This window comes from Lepidochelys olivacea, assembly GCF_965140295.1.
Source record: "Lepidochelys olivacea isolate rLepOli2 genome assembly, chromosome: 23".
Taxonomy (NCBI): Eukaryota; Metazoa; Chordata; order Testudines; family Cheloniidae; genus Lepidochelys; species Lepidochelys olivacea.
In genome coordinates, this window is record NC_140433.1 from 14263578 (window position 1) to 14282399 (window position 18822).

At 50.3% G+C, this 18822-nt stretch overlaps 1 protein-coding gene across 3 annotated transcripts in view; it reads right to left on the bottom strand.

Moving 5' to 3' along the window:
• IQSEC2 (IQ motif and Sec7 domain ArfGEF 2) overlaps positions 1–18822 on the bottom strand; it is a 60419-nt gene that overhangs the window by 32464 nt on the left and 9133 nt on the right. Inside the window, exon 3 of one of the 3 annotated variants that reach the window (XM_084612922.1) lies at positions 2428–2523. The exons of 1 other annotated variant lie outside the window; for it this stretch is intronic. In XM_084612922.1, coding sequence (XP_084469048.1) covers positions 2428–2523 — 96 coding nt within the window. Of the gene's footprint in view, positions 1–2427; positions 2524–5674; positions 5868–18822 lie in introns of those variants that run through there. One more of the 3 variants, XM_084612921.1, reaches the window with a different exon arrangement.

Here is an 18822-nt window from a genome sequence, read left to right on the forward strand (position 1 = left end):
TAGGTCACAACAAAGCTGAAGGACGTTAAAGGTCAATGAAGGGGTCAAAGGGTAAGCAAATGGAACGGGGTTAGAGGTCAATGCCACTATGGGGTTAAAACCCATGTCAAAGCAACAGAAGGTTAAAGGTCAAACCCAACTTGGGGGCTAAAGGTCAAAGTAAACTAGGAGCTAAAGGTAACACAACTGAACGAGGGTCAAAGTTTAATTCTACAAGGGGCTAAAGGTCAAGCAAAACTCTTGGTGCTAGCATTCAAGTCAAAGCAGCAAGAGGTTAAAGGTCAAATTCAATATAGGGGTCAAGGTCAAGCCACAAAAAGCGAAGGGTTCTTAAGATCATATCAAGCCACCGGGGGCGTAAAGGTCAAGTCCAAGTAGTAGAAGTTAGAGGTCAACCCCATGCTGCAGCCAATGGCCATGCCCAAGCAGCATGAGGTTAAAGGTCAAAGCCGATGTTGGGGTGAAAGATCAAACAAAACTAGCTTTGGGGTTTTGAACGTTCAAAAAACGATTAGTCAATTGGCCAGTCAAATAACATCAAAAAAAGGTCCAATATTTGGATGTGTTTACTTATTAGAAGAGTAACCAAAAAAGCATCAGACTTCATGGGCTTCCACAGGCTGAGCGTAGCCGTAAAATGCCGAATTCCACACGCACACGGGCCTCAGACGCGTTATTGTCACTCAGTACAATGCAAAACGCAAAGAAAGAAAGCGCTACGAAATGAAAGAGTCGCACCGTGGCGCGCTCAGAAAGGTTGGCCGCCACTCCGGCTGGAACACGTGACACTATTTGACCGTGGTCAAATAATAAGTGGTCAACTGACCGCCCAACTGACATCGTTTGACCGAACAATTGACCGACCAGTTCACGTTATTTGACCGGCCAGCTGACAGTATTTGACCAATTGACATCGCTGGGCCAGTCCCCTGACCAATTAATTGACGCTGTTGGACTCATCAATTGACCAACCACCTGATACTGCTGAGCCAGTCAATTGATCAACCACAGGACACCGCTGGAGTGGTCGATTGACACGGTTTGACCGGACAATCGACCGCCCAATTGAGTCTGTTGCCTGGTCAAGTGACCGGCTCGCCACGCCCAAACACAACCCTAGCTGCGAGCGGGAATGGTCAAGATCAGGAAGTTAAAGGTCAAACCCAACGCAGGAGGGTCAAACAAAAGTCTCACGGCCAAAGGTCGCGCCAACAAACGGAGGGTCAAAGGCCAAGACCACGTCTGGGGGGGTTAAAGGTCAAATCAAACTCTTGGAGCTAAAGGTCACGTCAGAGCAGCTGGAGGTGAAAGGTGTAAGGCAATGTGGGGGGTGAAGAGTCAAACAGAAGTGGGGGAGTAGTTGGCTGGCTCTAGCTAGGTGGAAGGCGGGGGGCGTTTGCGTCTCTGGAATGGCCCCAGCCCTCCTTACCCCGGGCGCTGGGGCGGGCGGGGAGGGTGAAGCCGTGGGGGCTGCAGGAGAGCATGGCGGGGAGGTCTCAGCAGCGCCCCCTCCAGGTTATCTAGAGGACGGGCTGCTGCACTCCGAGGCGGGGCAGCAGAACTGATGGATGTCCTCGCCCTCCAAATCATCCCTGGGGGGGTCGGGGGGGGGAGACAGAGAGACAGGGACAGACAGACAGGTTAGACCCAGAGCACTCACGACAGAACACGCCCCCATTGGGGGAGGGGCACCATACCCCTCCCCTTCCCCAGGGGAGCAGTGTGGGGGCGCAGGATGGCAGGAGTGTGAGACACGACTGGAGGGAGGAGAGGTGCAAGGGGAGAGGGGAACTAGACACTAGTCCCCACTCACCTCCCAGAGCCAGGGAGAGAACCCAGGCGTCCGGGCTCCCAGCCTTCCTTCTCTAACCACTAGACCCCACTCCCCTCCCAGAGCCAGGGAGAGAACCCAGGCGTCCGGGCTCCCAGCCTTCCTTCTCTAACCACTAGACCCCACTCCCCTCCCAGAGCCAGGGAGAGAACCCAGGCGTCCGGGCTCCCAGCCTTCCTTCTCTAACCACTAGACCCCACTCCCCTCCCAGAGCCAGGGAGAGAACCCAGGCGTCCTGGCTCCCAGCCTTCCTTCTCTAACCACTAGACCCCACTCCCCTCCCAGAGCCAGGGAGAGAACCCAGGCGTCCGGGCTCCCAGCCTCCCTGCTCTAACCACTAGTCCCCAGTCCCTTCCCTGCGCTGGAGAGAGAACCCAGGCGTCCGGGCAGAGGCTGGGTGTATGGCCGAGAGGGAGCCGTGGAGCTGCAGGTGCCGGGGCGGGCGGGCGGGGGGGGGCTGACGTGGATGTGCTGGGCCGGGGCGGGCGGGTGGGGGGGGCCGACGTGGATGTGCTGGGCCGGGGCGGGCGGGTGGGGGGGGCTGACGTGGATGTGCTGGGCCGGGGCGGGCGGGTGGGGGGGGCTGGCTGTCTTACCTGCACTCTGCCTGCCGGGCGGGGGGGGCTAGCTGCGAGTGGAGGAGCGATTGAGCAGGACAGCAGTACTGGTGCAGAGTGGGAGACGCGGAGGACCTATAGAGGGCAGCAGAGAGACAGCAACGGGGAGGGGAGGCTAGGGGGAGGGGTGTGAATGGGGAGGGGTGTGAATCGGGGGAGAGGGGTGTGAATGGGGGAGAGGGGCACACAAGAGTTGGATGGGGACAGCATAGATAGATAGATAGATAGATGGGGTGGATGGGGATAGATAGATAGATAGATAGATAGATAGATAGATAGATAGATAGATAGATAGATAGATAGATAGATAGATGGGGGGTGGATGGGGATAGATAGATAGATAGATAGATAGATAGATGGGGGGTGGATGGGGATAGATAGATAGATAGATAGATAGATAGATAGATAGATAGATAGATAGATAGATAGATGGGGGGTGGATGGGGATAGATAGATAGATAGATAGATAGATAGATAGATAGATAGATGGGGCGTGGATGGGGATAGATAGATAGATAGATAGATAGATAGATAGATAGATAGATGGGGGGTGGATGGGGGGTGGATGGGGATAGATAGATAGATAGATAGATAGATAGATAGATAGATAGATAGATAGATAGATAGATGGGGGGTGGATGGGGATAGATAGATAGATAGATAGATAGATAGATAGATAGATAGATAGATAGATAGATAGATGGGGGTGGATGGGGATAGATAGATAGATAGATAGATAGATAGATAGATAGATAGATGGGGGGTGGATGGGGATAGATAGATAGATAGATAGATAGATAGATAGATAGATAGATAGATAGATAGATAGATAGGGTGGATGGGGATAGATAGATAAATAGATAGATAGATAGATAGATAGATAGATAGATAGATAGATAGATAGATAGATAGATAGATAGATAGATGGATGGGGTGGATGGGGATGGATAGATAGATAGATAGATAGATAGATAGATAGATAGATAGATAGATAGATAGATAGATGGGGTGGATGGGGATGGGGATGGATAGATAGATAGATAGATAGATAGATAGATAGATAGATAGATAGATAGATGGGGGGTGGATGGGGATAGATAGATAGATAGATAGATAGGGTGGATGGGGATGGATAGATAGATAGATAGATAGATAGATGGGGTGGATGGGGATGGATGGATGGATAGATAGATAGATAGATGGGGTGGATGGGGATGGATAGATAGATAGATAGATACATAGACAGATAGATGGGGTGGATGGGGATGAATAGATAGATAGATGGGGTGGATGGGGATGAATAGATAGATAGATGGATAGATAGAGGGGGTGGATGGGGTGGATAGACAGTGATCGAGAGACCACCGGGGGGGCACGCGGGGACAGGCAATGAGACAGAGCAGGAGGGGGCCAGAGGGGGAGAGCGAACGACAGACAAAAGGGGGGAAGAGAAGAAAAAACACCAAGTCAAGGAGGAGCAGGACAGCACGGACCACACAGAGACCCCGGCCCAGCGAGAGGGGGAGCAGAGCCCCCCGTGCCAGAGCCGGACGCGGAGAGCAGCCACGCAGAGACACACAACCAGGGGCTTGGGCAGGGCCTGTCAGGACACCACGGCACGGAGAGACACGGGGCCACGGAGAGAGACAGGCTGGACCAGGCCACAGGACAGGCCACGGAGAGGACCAGGCTGAGCTCCCTGGGACGAGCCACAGCGTCACCGGCAAGGAGATCACAGGTCCAGAGAGAGAGAAGCTGGAGCCGGGCCACAGAGCCACGTATGGAGCAAGCCCCGCCGGGCCACGGAGCCATGGGGAGAAGGCCCACAGGGGCCCCCACAGCGTCACAGGGGCACGGAGAGAGACCTGATGGCTGGGACGGGCAGGCAGACAGTGCAGGGCGCTGGGTTTGGCTCCCACCGGGCCAGCGAGCCCCGGAGAGAGAGAGGGGCCTGCGTGAGAAGGCCAGGACCATGGACGCCGCAGGGAAGGGGGCACCGGCCAGCACCCCGCCCGCCGTCCGTTGCGGGAGCCGGAGAAGAAAGCTTCGTGGCCGGGACAGAAGAGGGGGATCTGGTGGGGGTGGAGGGATCCTTTGGGATCTGGAGAGGTTTCCAGAGGGGATCAAGGGGGCGGGTGGGAAGGATGCAGAGGGCTCGGCGGTACAGGGATCCAGAGAAATCTAGCAAGCAGGAGAGAACTGGATCCCCTGCGAGCCAGCAGGTGGGAAGCCAGGAGATTCGGTCACAAAGGGGGGGCCACTGGCAAAGGGCTCTGACGACTTCCCCCTGCTGCCACCAGGACCCCAAAGAGCGGCACCAGACGCCAACGACCGACTCCACGACCAGCCACCGAGGCCATGAGACCCAGAGACACCCACCGCGCCCTTGCCCCCACACCCCAGCCTGGGACAGCAACCAGCTCTGCACCCGAGACAACCCCCCTTTCTCCCAGGTCCCCGCTGCTCTAACCACTAGACCCCACTCCCCTCACAGAGCCGGGGAGAGAACCCAGGAGTCCGGACTCCCAGCCCCCTGCTCGAACCACTAGATCCCACAGCTGGGAATGGAAGCAAACACATGAAGTGCATATTTATTTCCTCTTTATAAAAACATCCATGTCAATATTTACGGAAAGTTTCTGCTCATGAAGCTACAGGAATCAGTTCCGGGTTGGGGGGGGGAGATAAATTCAGAGTCCAGTGGGAAACTGAGTCACTGCTATAATTCATGGCACCAAAGACAGAAGCTCCCCACCCAGGAGAGAGCACCCCCTGCACAGCCCCCTGCCCCACTCCAAACCGCCCCCCAGTGCCCGGCCCTGACTGCCAGGGGAGAGCACCCCCTGCCCAGCCCCCTGCCCCACTCCTCACCGCCCCCCGAGTGCCCGGCCCCGCCTGCCAGGGGAGAGCACCCCCTGCCCAGCCCCCTGCCCCACTCCCCACCGCCCCCCGAGTGCCCGGCCCCGACTGCTAGGGGAGAGCACCCCCTGCCCAGCCCCCTGCCCCACTCCCCACCGCCCCCCGAGTGCCCGGCCCCGCCTGCCAGGGGAGAGCACCCCCTGCCCAGCCCCCTGCCCCACTGCCCCCCGAGTGCCCGGTCCTGCCTGCCAGGGGAGAGCGCCCCCGCCGCACAGCGCCCCCTGCTGGCCCCCCCATGGCCCGTCACCCTGCGCCCCCCAGGCCACCCCCTCTGCCAGACTCCAGCACAGCCGCCTTCTCCACTCACGGGCTTCCGGGGGCAAAGTCCATCGCCGCCTCCTGGCTTCTCCTGCCCCCGATCCCCGGGTTGGGGGGGGCCTGGGGGGCTCCCCCTGCCCTGGCGCACAGACACCCCGCCCCCCGGCGGGAGGGAGCTGGGCCGTGGGTCCGGGCAGGGGGCCCCAGCAGCGCCCAAGGGGAAGGGTGTCACCGCGCTGCCATCAGCTGATCGGAAACCCGAGCTCCGTGGGGCACCCAAAGGGGGCGGGGAGGGGGGGGGTTAACCCTGTGAGGGCTGGGAAAAATCCTTCTTCCTTGTGCGCAAGGGGAGGGACCCTGCCCTGGCCGCCAGACCCCGCTCCCCTCCCAGAGCCGGGGGACAGAACCCAGGCGTCCTGGCTCCCAGCCGCCCCCCCTGCTATAACCACCAGCCCCGCTCCCCTCCCAGAGCTATAGGGAGAGAACCCAGGCGTCCTGGCTCCCAGCCGCCCCCCCTGCTCTAACCACCAGCCCCGCTCCCCTCCCAGAGCTATAGGGAGAGAACCCAGGCGTCCTGGCTCCCAGCCGCCCCCCCTGCTCTAACCACCAGCCCCGCTCCCCTCCCAGAGCTATAGGGAGAGAACCCAGGAGTCCTGGCTCCCAGCCTCTCCCTAACCATTAGAGTCAACAGGAAGGGAGGCCACTAGCAAGGATAATGCATTCTGCAGACCTCTGAGCCTGCTGCCGGGGGAGGGTTCCCGGACTCCTGGGTTCTCTCCCGGGTTGTGGGAGGGGAGTTGGGTCTAGTGGTTAGAGCAGGCAGGGCTGGGAGCCAGGACTCCTGGGTTCTCTCCCCTGCTCTGTGAACTGCAGAGATGAAAATGGCCACTAGAGGGCAGTGCTAGCCGCAGAAAATGCCCTACTCCCTGGAGGGGGTTTGACTCACTAAAGTTTTTCTCCTCACCTGTAGCTTCTTTCCCCCTAGCTGGAGACCCTACAATAACAAACCAACCTGCGCAGCCCAGCCTGCAAAGAGTACCTGAGGGGAGTGGGGTCTAGTGGGTTACAGGGGCGGGGGCTGGGAGCCCGGACTCCTGTGTTCTCTCCCTGGCTCTGGGAGGGGAGTGGGGCCTAATGGTTAGAGCTGGGGCCCTGGGAGCCCGGACTCCTGGGTTCTCTCCTGGCTCTGGTACAGGAGTGGGATGTAGCAGTTAGAGCAGAGGGTGGGCTGCTTGTTCAGGAGACAGCGTATAACCGGTAATATCCACAGCTATTAATTCTCTTGCATTGAAGTCCTCAGGTTTGTACAAGTAATAGGTATAGAAACTCAGCAGTTACTTAGCAACCTGCTCCGCTTTTGGGAGCGAATTGTTTGTGGATTGCTAAAGAGTGAGTGTGTTAATACACAACAGAAGTGAGGGGGAATGAACGTGTACATCTGCCCAAGGATTGCACATTATTTGCACAGCCCCCTCTAGAAATAGACACCTATAGCAGGGAATCTTAGGGATTTCACAGCCGTGAGCACAAATATACATGTCCAGCCATACATACCGATGTCACCGCTGGAGAGAGAAAGGTACACGTGTAGCCAGGAATAAATCAGATTCCATAGCTCCATGCGGACATATATATTTATAGCCAAGAATATTATAGCTAGGTGTGGCAGGATGTCTTTTTTCCAAATTTGACGAATCATCTTGTTTATTTTTAAGCATCTCCCCCCCCCCCAATTTGTATCAATTTAAAATTTCATGGTTGCAGGGAAGGTCAGGCAAGGAAGGAGCCAGATAAATAATTATTGAACGGCAGCAGGTGTTGAGATGCAAACAGTTAAAGCTTTGAAACCATTAAAACTCATCAATATCGAACATCAAAATATCCACAAGGGGAACTCTCATAAGCAAGTTTCTTACTTCGCCTATCTGCCAATTTCGATGATCACCAACAGAATTTTTTCCCCATTGGTTTATGTGTATAGGGTGAAATCTACATTTATGCCCAACAATCTGATTCTTCCTAGGTTAATTATAGATTTCATCACTGTCTAAGAAATATACAGAAATCTTTACAGACACATACCCATATAGCTGGGAACATCATAGATTTCATAGCTCTATATTATATATTTCAGAGATCTCTCCAGTATAGAGATAGATTTCACAGCCGGACATACAGACGTACATTTTACAGATTCAATAGCTACAGAAATATACACAGAAATCTATTGTACTGAGTTCCTAGATCTACGAAAATACTGGTGCGTATTATATAATCCTGGTAGGTATGTGTAGATCTAAGAATATAATCTAATGTGGACACAGCTATATACAGAAATCTGTGACTATTACATTTCTAGACCTACAAATACAACTAGGAATTCATATTAATTATATTACGTATTATATTATAGTCCTAGATCTACACATATCTAGGGATATAATGTAATATAGGAGCTATATGTGTCTATTTCTAAATATATGATTACAGGCTATTTATTTACATGTGTTTATGAATATGATAGTTTCCTAGTGTTTAAGAACTCTTTAGATCATCTAGTCTGACTTCCTGAGTCACAGCCCAGAGAATTCCATCTAGTCACCCATGTTCTGAGCCCAAAGACTTCACTTAAAAACCTAAAGAAGAGCTCCATCGTGTAAACTCGAAAGCTTGTCTCTCTCCGCAACAGAAGTTGGTCCAATAGAAGATATTTCCTTGCCCACCTTGTATCTTTAGTTAGAGTAAAGCTTTTCAGTGCTCAGGAAACTAAACTCTTAAGAACAGGGGAAACCGAGACCTCACCCATGCCCATGGCCCCTGCGGCGACAAGTATTCAATTGAGACGTGACCAGATGATCTACCCCCTTGCTAGCTCAGAGCACCACTGGCCAGTATCCTGGCTCCAGCTTTGACCAACCCCAAATACTTCAGAGGAAGGTGGCAGGTAGGAGGGAAATGGGGGGAGAAATCCTTCCTGACCCCTCCAGGTGCCTGGCTTCAGCCCTGAAGCATGAGATTGGGTTAGAGTAGATTATCCTAACACAGAGCTGCAAGTGTCAGGAGCCGGTTAAGAGCAATACAGGTGATCCTGTAGACCCCAAAGCACATGAAAAAAGGGAAAGAACCACAGAATTTATAGACTACAATATATATTGTAGCATATTATGTTCCTAGATACCACACATCCAAGCATGGATACTAATTATATTGTACTATAATATTATACATTAGCTATACGTGTATAGCTATGAATATAATCTAATAGGGATATACACACAAGAATAGACCCATATCTAGGAATATATTATAAAAGATCAAATATAATTGAGTAACAAGTAATGTTATTAATGTAACATCATTAACTTCTATGCCTAGATATGGGTCTATTCTTGTGTATCTCAAAATATTATATTCCTAGACACCCACATATGGCTAATACACGTCATATTAACATGTTATTATATTATGAGAATATATATGAATATTATATGACTAGATATACACTGATAGCTACTATATTGCAGTACAGACATACATCACGCATTGTGTGTATACACATCTATAAATACCTAAGATTATTATGATACTCATCGATATTGTTACAGCTAATATTAATGATATCATATTATATTAATAGATACATGTATATTCTTATATATATACACACATCTAATAATATAGTGATACTCATGGATACCCATATAGCTAGTAAGTTATTAATAATTAATATTATATTAATAGCTTTTTATATTCGTGTGTAAACTCGTATTATAAAGTTGGGAATATAGCTACTCATATTATATCATATTATACTCAGATACACCCACAGCTAACGTTTTAAGAAAGAAAGAAGGAAAGAAAGAAAGAAAGACGTGTATGGGGATAGATAGATAAACAAATGAGGGAAATACAACCTAGATGGAGCTCCTGTAAGGAGGGTGAAAAACTAGTTGGAAAACGGTTCCCCGAGAGTTATCAGTGGTTCACAGTCAGGCTGGAAGGGCATAACAAGTGGGGTCCCACAGGGATCAGTTCTGGATCCGGTTCTGTTCAATATCTTTATCAGTGATTTAGATAATGGCATAGAGAGCACACTGATAAAGTCTGCGGACGATACCAAGCTGGGAGGGGTTGCAAGTGCTTTGGAGCAGAGGATTAAAATTCAAAATGATCTGGACAAACTGGAGAAATGGTCGGAAGTAGATAGGATGAAATTCAATAAGGACAAATGCAAAGTACAACACTTTGGAAGGAACAATCAGCCGCACACACACAATGGGAAATGACCGCCGAGGAAGGAGCACCGCGGAAAGGGATCCGGGGGTCAGAGTGGATCCACAAGCTAAATATGAGTCAACAGTGTGACGCTGTTGCAAAGAAAGCGAACCTCCTTCTGGGCTGGATTAGCAGGAGTGTTGTAAGCAAGACACGAGAAGGGACTCTTCCGCTCTACTCCGCGCTGGTTAGGCCTCAACTGGAGGATTGTGTTCAGTTTGGGTGCCACATTTCAGGAAGGATGTGGACAAACTGGAGAAAGTCCAGAGATGAGCAACAAAAATGAGGAAAGGTCTAGAAAACATGAGCTATGAGGGGAGATTGAAAAAACTGGGGTTTGTTTAGTTACAAGGAGGAGGGAGAAGAATCGTTCTTCTTAACCTCTGAGGACAGGACAAGAAGCGATGGGCTTAAATTGCAGCCAGGGGGTTTAGGTTGGACATTAGGAAAAACTTCCTACCTGTCCGGGTGGTCAAGTCCCGGAATAAATTGCCCAGGGAGGTTGTGGAATCTCCGTCACTGGAGCTTTTTAGGAGCAGGTTCGACAAACACTTGTCAGGGATGGTCTAGATAATACCTAGTCCTGCCTTGAGTGAGGGGACTGGACCAGGTCACCTCTCGATGTTCCTTCCAGTCCTATGATTCTATGATAGATAGATAGATTGGATGGGGATAGAGAGAGAGAGAGAGAGAGAGATGGAGTGGATGGGGATAGATAGATAGATAGATAGAGAGAGAGAGAGATGGAGTGGATGGGGATAGAGAGATGGAGTGGATGGGGATAGAGAGATGGAGTGGATGGGGATAGAGAGATGGAGTGGATGGGGATAGATGGGGATAGAGAGATGGAGTGGATGGGGATAGAGAGAGAGAGAGATGGAGTGGATGGGGATAGAGAGAGAGAGAGAGAGAGAGAGAGATGGAGTGGATGGGGATAGATAGATAGATAGAGTGGATGGAGATAGATAGATAGATAGAGTGGATGGGGATAGATAGAGTGGATGGGGATAGATAGATGGAGTGGATGGGGATAGATAGAGAGAGAGAGAGAGAGAGAGAGAGAGTGGATGGGGATAGATAGATAGATAGATGTGGTGGACGGGGATGGATGGATAGATAGATATAGATAGATAGATAGATAGATAGATAGATAGAGGGGGTGGATGGGGGGGATGAGGATAGATAGATAGGACTGTCATTTAATTGCAGTTAATTCATGCGATTAACTGAAAAAAATTAATCGCTTTAAAAAATATTAATTGCGATTAATCGCAGTTTTAATCGCACTGTTAAACAGCACTAGAATACCACTTGAAACTGATTATAAATATTTTTGGATGTTTTCTATGTTTTCAAATATATTGATTTCAATTACAACACAGAATACAAAGTGTACCGGGCTCACTTTATAGGATTATTTTTTATTACAAATAGTTGCACTGTAATAAAGAAACAAACGAATTAGTGTTTTTCAGTTCACCCCATACAAGTACCCTCATGCAATCTCTTTATGGTGAAAGTGCAACTTACAAATGTCGATTTTTTTTGTGACACAACTGCACTCAAAACCAAAACAATGCAAAACTTCGGAGCCTACAAGTCCACTCAGTCCTACTTCTCGTTCAGCCAGTCGCTCAGACAAACCAGAGATAATGCTGCCCGCTTCTTATTTACAACGTCACCTGAAAGTGAGAACAGGCGTTCGCATGGCACTTTCGTAGCCGGCATCGCAAGGTATTTACGTGCCAGATCTGCTAAACATTCGTGTGCCCCTTCAAGCTTCGGCCACCGTTCCAGAGGACAAGCGTCCATGCTGGTGACACTTGTTTAAAAAAAGAATGCATCTATTAAATGTGTGACTGCCCTCCTTGGGGGAGAATTGTAGGTCTCCCGCTCTGTTTTACCCACATTCTGCCCTATATTTCATGTTCTAGCAGTCTCGGGCGGTGACCCAGCACATGTTGTTTGTTTTAAGAACACTGTCACGGCAGAGCTGACAAAATGCAAAGAAGGCAGCAGTGTGAGATTTCTAAAGCTAGATACAGCACATGACCCAAGGTTTAAGAATCTGAAGTGCCATCCCAAATCTGAGAGTGACGAGGTGTGGCACATACTTTCAGAAGTCTTAAAATGGCAAAGCTGTGCTGTGGAAACTACAGAACCAAACCACCAAAAAAGAAAATCAACCTTCTGCTGGTGGCATGTGACTCAGATGATGAAAATGAACTTGCGTCGGTCTGCTCTGCTTTGGATCATTATCGAGCAGAACCTATCACCAGCATGGACGCTTGTCCTCTGGAGCGGTGGCCGAAGCGTGAAGCGGCACACGAATGTTTAGCAGATCTGGCACGTAAATACCTTGCGATGCCGGCTACGAAAGTGCCATGCGAACGCCTGTTCTCACTTTCAGGTGACGTTGTAAATAAGAAGCGGGCAGCATTATCTCTGGTTTGTCTGAGCGACTGGCTGAACGAGAAGTAGGACTGAGTGGACTTGTAGGCTCCGAAGTTTTGCATTGTTTTGGTTTTGAGTGCAGTTGTGTAACAAAAAAAAATCGACATTTGTAAGTTGCACTTTCACCATAAAGAGATTGCATGAGGGTACTTGTATGGGGTGAACTGAAAAACACTAATTCGTTTGTTTCTTTATTACAGTGCAACTATTTGTAATAAAAAATAATCCTATAAAGTGAGCCCGGTACACTTTGTATTCTGTGTTGTAATTGAAATCAATGTATTTGAAAATGTGGAAAATATCCAAAAATATTTATAATCAATTTCAAATGGTATTCTCTTATTGATTAAAACTGCAGTGAATCGCGATTAATTTTTGTAATTGTTTGACAGCCCTGATAGATAGAGGTGTATATTTTTGTGTCTCTCTCTACATATAATACCTATGAACATTATATGATATTCATATACACATATAGCTAATATCTATTAAGATGACATTATTCATAGCTATCAACGGAAATATAGACATGTATTTTTGATTGTAATACAGTACTCACAGCTATTTGTGTATATGCCTGTACAAAGGTGAATGTATATTAAATTCATATATACACTTACAGATAGTAATTTATAAGATTCCTAGTTATGTGTGAATATTTCCATGTATAGATAATTACCTACCCTATAGTAATAAATATAAATAGAAGAGAAGAGAATATAGAAATCTCTCTATACACAACCCACATCATCTAATATTAACCCAGTACGGACAAATGATTATCTACCCTTTATTCACTATGCAGAATAATTATTACAGATTTATAATTTTTAGAGATTTCCCTTAATTAGACAGCGACCTCTCAGGTACAATGAAACACAACAGCTTTTCACATACACACTATTCACACAGGTGTCCACGGAAACCATTGCTAAATTTGGTGCGTGTGTCCGTGTGTCCTGGCCGCAGTGGCTGAGCCCTGCTGTGTGTCTGTGTATTAGATTTACAGCTGATTCTTCAGCCCCTGGATATATGTCTTTCCCCCACCAGACGCACGGGTGAGCTCCCATTGTAACACCGCATCTCACAACCCGTCTCCGAGACAATACACCTACACAGAACATGGCTTTTATTTTTTTCCCCCTAAATAATTAATTCTTCCAGCAGGCGTAACCACCTTGGATATTTTTTTTTTCAAATGATAACACAGAAATGGCTGCCTTGGATGAGACCCAGGGGTCCATCTACCCTGGTATCCCGCCTCCTTCTCGCCAGATCAGACCATGGGCTCATTTACCCTGGTATCTCGCCTCCTCCTCCCCAGGCCAGACCACGGGTCCATCTACCCCGGTATCCCACCTCCTCCACCCCAGATCAGACCACGGGCCCACCTACCGCAGTATCCCGCCTCCTCCACCCCAGACCAGACCACAGGCCCATCTACCCCGGTATCCCGCCTCCTCCACCCCAGATCAGACCATGGGCCCATCCACCCCAGCATCCCTCCTCCTCTAGGTTAGATCAGACCCACGGGCCCATCCATCCCGGTATCCAGTCTCTGGAGGTGGTGGCTGGCACCAGCTTGCTCTGAGGAAGGGGAAAACTCTGCCATGATGGGGGAACAGCCTCGGAACAGCTCAAGGCCAGGTTCCCCCCCACACACACAGCACGGGGGGTGGCAGGGGGACACACACACACACACACACACACACAGAGTCTCTCTCTCACACACAGCCACATCCCTCCAGCTGCTCAGAGATGACTCAAGCTCTAGCTATTAATTAATCCAGGAAACGAGGGGGGGAGTGGGGGGGAAATTATTTTAGGAACAACGCTGATTCCAGAGGGGGGCCCCCCAGCTGTCATGGCAACCAGGGACTCCCTGCATACCCTCCCCCTCCCCCCGGAAAACTCACCCGACCTCACCTACCACCCTCCATGGATCTCCCCCAGCCCGCACTCGCCACCCACCCACCAGGAACATGGGCCAGTCTATTGGGAGGGGGGTGTTTTTCTGGTTTGTTATTGTAGGGTCTCTCTGTGTACACCAGATTGTTTATCGTAGGCTCTTTCCAATGTGTTACTGTAGGGTCTCTCTGTGTGCCCCTGTTTGTTATTTAGAGTCTCTCTGATCCGGCTATTGTAGGGTGTACCTGCAGACATGGGTGTGTTTATCGTAGAGTCCCGCTGGTTTATTATTGTAGGGTTTCTGGTGTGCGTCCCTGTTTGTTAGTATAGAATCTCTCTGATTTGTTACTGTAGGGTCTCTCTGGGTATGCTGGTTTGTTACTGTAGGGTCTCTCTGCTTTGTTATTGTAGGGTCTCTCTGGTTTATTATTATAGGGTCTCTGGTTTATTATTGTAGGCCAGTCTCTCTGGTTTGTTATTGTAGGGTCTCTGTGGTTGATTATTGTAGGCCGGTCTCTCCGGTTTGTTATTGTAGGGTCTCTGTGTCTCCCTGTCTGTTATTAGAGTCTCTCGGATTGGTTATCCTGAGGGCCCTGCCAAATTCAAGGTCCACTTTGGCCAATTTCTCGGTCACAGGGTTTTAGAAATCGTAACTTTCATGATTTTGGCTCTTTAAATCTGAAATTTCACGGTGCTGTAATTGTTGGGTCCTGACCCAAAAAGGAGTTGTGGGGGGGGGTCACAAGGTTATTGTAGGGGGCGATTGCGGTACTGTTACCCTTATTCCTGCGCAGCTGCTGGGGGGGGGCGCTGCCTTCAGAGCTGGGTGCCTGGCTAACAGCCCCCACTCTCCAGCCGCCCAGCTCTGAAGACAGCGCAAAAGTAAGGGGGGCAGTACCGTGACCCCCCTAAAATAACCTTGTGCCCCCCCGCAACTCTCTTTTGGGTCAGGACCCCCAGTTTTGTCTTCTCCATGAGTATGTATAGGGTCTAATGTAGTATATGGTAAACGCACACAAAAGGCCAGATTTGGGGGGGGGGCAGATTTCACGCTCCGTGACTCGTTTTTCATGGCCGGGAATTTGGTAGGGCCCTAGTTATGATCACGTCTCCTTGCATACGCTGGTTTGTTATTGTAGGGTGCCCTTTCTTGATGACGTACTAGGCTCCAACTCCCCCCGCCCAACTCCCGGCTCTGTTCTCCACCCCACATCTGGTGCAGGCGGGAGGAGTGCTGGGCAGATGGACTTCACCTAACGAAGAGAGGGAAGAGCATCTTTGCGAGCAGGCTGGCTAACCTAGTGAGGAGGGCTTTAAACTAGGCTCACCGGGGGAAGGAGACCAAAGCCCTGAGGTACGTGGGCAAGCAGGATACTGTGAGGAAGTGCAGGCAGGAACGTCTGGGAGGGGAGGGCTCCTACCTCATACTGAGAATGAGGGGCGATCAGCAGGTTCTCTCAAGTGCCTATATACAAATGCACAAAGCCTGGGAAACAAGCAGGGAGAACTGGAGGTCCTGGTGATGTCAAGGAACTATGACGTGATCGGAATAACAGAGACTTGGTGGGATAACTCACATGACTGGAGTACTGTCATGGATGGAGATAAACTGTTCAGGAAGGACAGGCAGGGCAGAAAAGGTGGGGGAGTAGCACTGTATGTAAGGGAGCAGTATGACTGCTCAGAGCTCTGGTACGAAACTGCAGAAAAACCTGAGTGTCTCTGGGTTAAGTTTAGAAGTGTGAGCAACAGGGTGATGTCCTGGTGGGAGTCTGCTGTAGACCACCGGACCAGGGGGGTGAGGTGGACGAGGCTTTCTTCCGGCAGCTCGCGGAAGCTACTAGATCGCAGGCCCTGGTTCTCATCGGCGACTTTAATCATCCTGATATCTGCTGGGAGAGCAATACAGCGGTGCACAGACAATCCAGGAAGTTTTTGGAGAGCGTAGGGGACAATTTCCTGGTGCAAGTGCTGGAGGAGCCAACTGGGGGGGAGCTTTTCTTGACCTGCTGCTCACAAACCGGGAAGAATTAGTGGGGGAAGCAAAAGTGGATGGGAACCTGGGAGGCAGCGATCATGAGTTGGTCGAGATCAGGATCCTGACACAGGGAAGAAAGGTAAGCAGCAGGATATGGACCCTGGACTTCAGGAAAGCAGACTTCGACTCCCTCAGGGAACTGATGGGTAGGATCCCCTGGGGGAATAACATGAGGGGGAAAGGAATCCAGGAGAGCTGGCTGTATTTCAAAGAATCCCTACTGAGGTTACAGGGACAAACCATCCTGATGTGTCGAAAGAATAGTAAATATGGCAGGCGACCAGCTTGGCTTAACAGTGAAATCCTTGCAGATCTTAAGCATAAAAAAAGAACAGGAGGACTTGTGGCACCTTAGAGACTAACCAATTTATTTGAGCATGAGCTTCCGTGAGCTACAGCTCCGGATGCATCCGATGAAGTGAGCTGTAGCTCACGGAAGCTCATGCTCAAATAAATTGGTTAGTCTCTAAGGTGCCACAAGTCCTCCTTTTCTTTTTGCGAATACAGCCCAACACGGCTGCTACTCTGAAACCAAACATAAAAAAGAAGCTTACAAGAAGTGGAAGATTGGACAAATGACGAGGGAAGAGTATAAAAATGTTGCTCAGGCATGCAGGAATGAAATCAGGGGGCCAAATCGCACCTGGAGTTGCAGCTAGCGAGGGATGTTAAGAGTAACAAGAAGGGTTTCTTCAGATATGTTGGCAACAAGAAGAAAGCCAAGGAAAGTGCGGGCCCCTTACTGAATGAGGGAGGCAACCTAGTGACAGGGGATGTGGAAAAAGCTAATGTACTCAATGCTTTTTTTGCCTCTGTCTTCACGAACAAGGTCAGCTCCCAGACTGCTGCACTGGGCAGCACAGCATGGGGAGGAGGTGGCCATCCCTCTGTGGAGAAAGAAGTGGTTCGGGACTATTTAGAAAAGCTGGACGAGCACAAGTCCATGGGGCCGGATGCGTTGCATCCGAGAGTGCTAAAGGAATTGGCGGATGTGATTGCAGAGCCATTGGCCATTATCTTTGAAAACTCATGGCAATCGGGGGAAGTCCCCGATACTAAACTGGGAGGAGTGGTAGATATGCTGGAGGGCAGGGATAGGATACAGAGGGACCTAGACCAATTGGAGGATTAGGCCAAAAGAAATCTGATGAGGTTCAATAAGGATAAGTGCAGGGTCCTGCACTTAGGACGGAAGAACCCAATGCACAGCTACAGACTAGGGACCGAATGGCTCGGCAGCAGTTCTGCGGAAAAGGACCTAGGGGTGACAGTGGACGAGAAGCTGGATATGAGTCAGCAGTGTGCCCCTGTTGCCAAGAAGGCCAATGGCATTTTGGGATGTATAAGTAGGGGCATAGCGAGCAGATCGAGGGACGTGATCGTCCCCCTCTATTCGACATTGGTGAGGCCTCATCTGGAGTACTGTGTCCAGTTTTGGGCCCCACACTGCAAGAAGGATGTGGAAAAATTGGAGTCCAGCGAAGGGCAACAAAAATGGTTAGGGGTCTGGAACACATGAGTTATGAGGAGAGGCTGAGGGAACTGGGATTGTTTAGTCTGCAGAAGAGAAGAATGAGGGGGGATTTGATAGCTGCTTTCAACTACCTGAAAGGGGGTTCCAAAGAGGATGGCTCTAGACTGTTCTCAATGGTAGCAGATGACAGAACGAGGAGTAATGGTCTCAGGTTGCAGAGGGGGAGGTTTAGGTTGGATATTAGGAAAAACTTTTTCACTAGGAGGGTGGTGAAACACTGGAATGCGTTACCTAGGGAGGTGGTGGAATCTCCTTCCTTAGAAGTTTTTAAGGTCAGGCTTGACAAAGCCCTGGCTGGGATGATTTAATTGGGGATTGGTCCTGCTTTGAGCAGGGGGTTGGACTAGATGACCTCCTGAGGTCCCTTCCAACCCTGATATTCTATGATTCTATGTCAAAGCCAGACACAGGAGGGGATCGTGAGGAAACTGAGGCAGAGGCAAATGAAACAGAATGCAGATGAAGGAGGGAAGAGGCAGCTGCACCCCAGTGCCGGGGGAGCCCTCCCCGTGCGGGGTTATGTGCGGCTGGTCCCCAGCTGTCCAGCCCCAGAGGCGGCTGCATCTCAGCACCGAGCGAGCCGTCCCCCGTCCGGCTTTATGTACGGCTGTTCCCCAGCTGTCCAGCCCCAGAGGCAGCTGCATCTCAGCACCGAGCGAGCCATCCCCCATCCGGCGTTATGTGTGGCTGTTCCCCAGCTGTCCCGCCCCAGAGGTGGCTGCACCACGTGAATCTCGCCTGCCGTAGAAACAGCTGTTGGGAGGCTGGCACTGTGTATGTTTCTGGTCGCCATGGCAATGTATCCTGGCAGCCCTACATTGTCACTCCTCCTCCGAGCTGTCAGCTCCCCCCCGCCCCCATGTCTCCTAGCAACGTCCTGCCACATTAGCCTCGAGGTTCCACCACGCACCCCTAGCAACACAGCTCCCAGCCACTGTCTGGGGAGAGAACCCAGGAGTCCTGGCTCCCAGCCCCGGCCCTGCTGGAA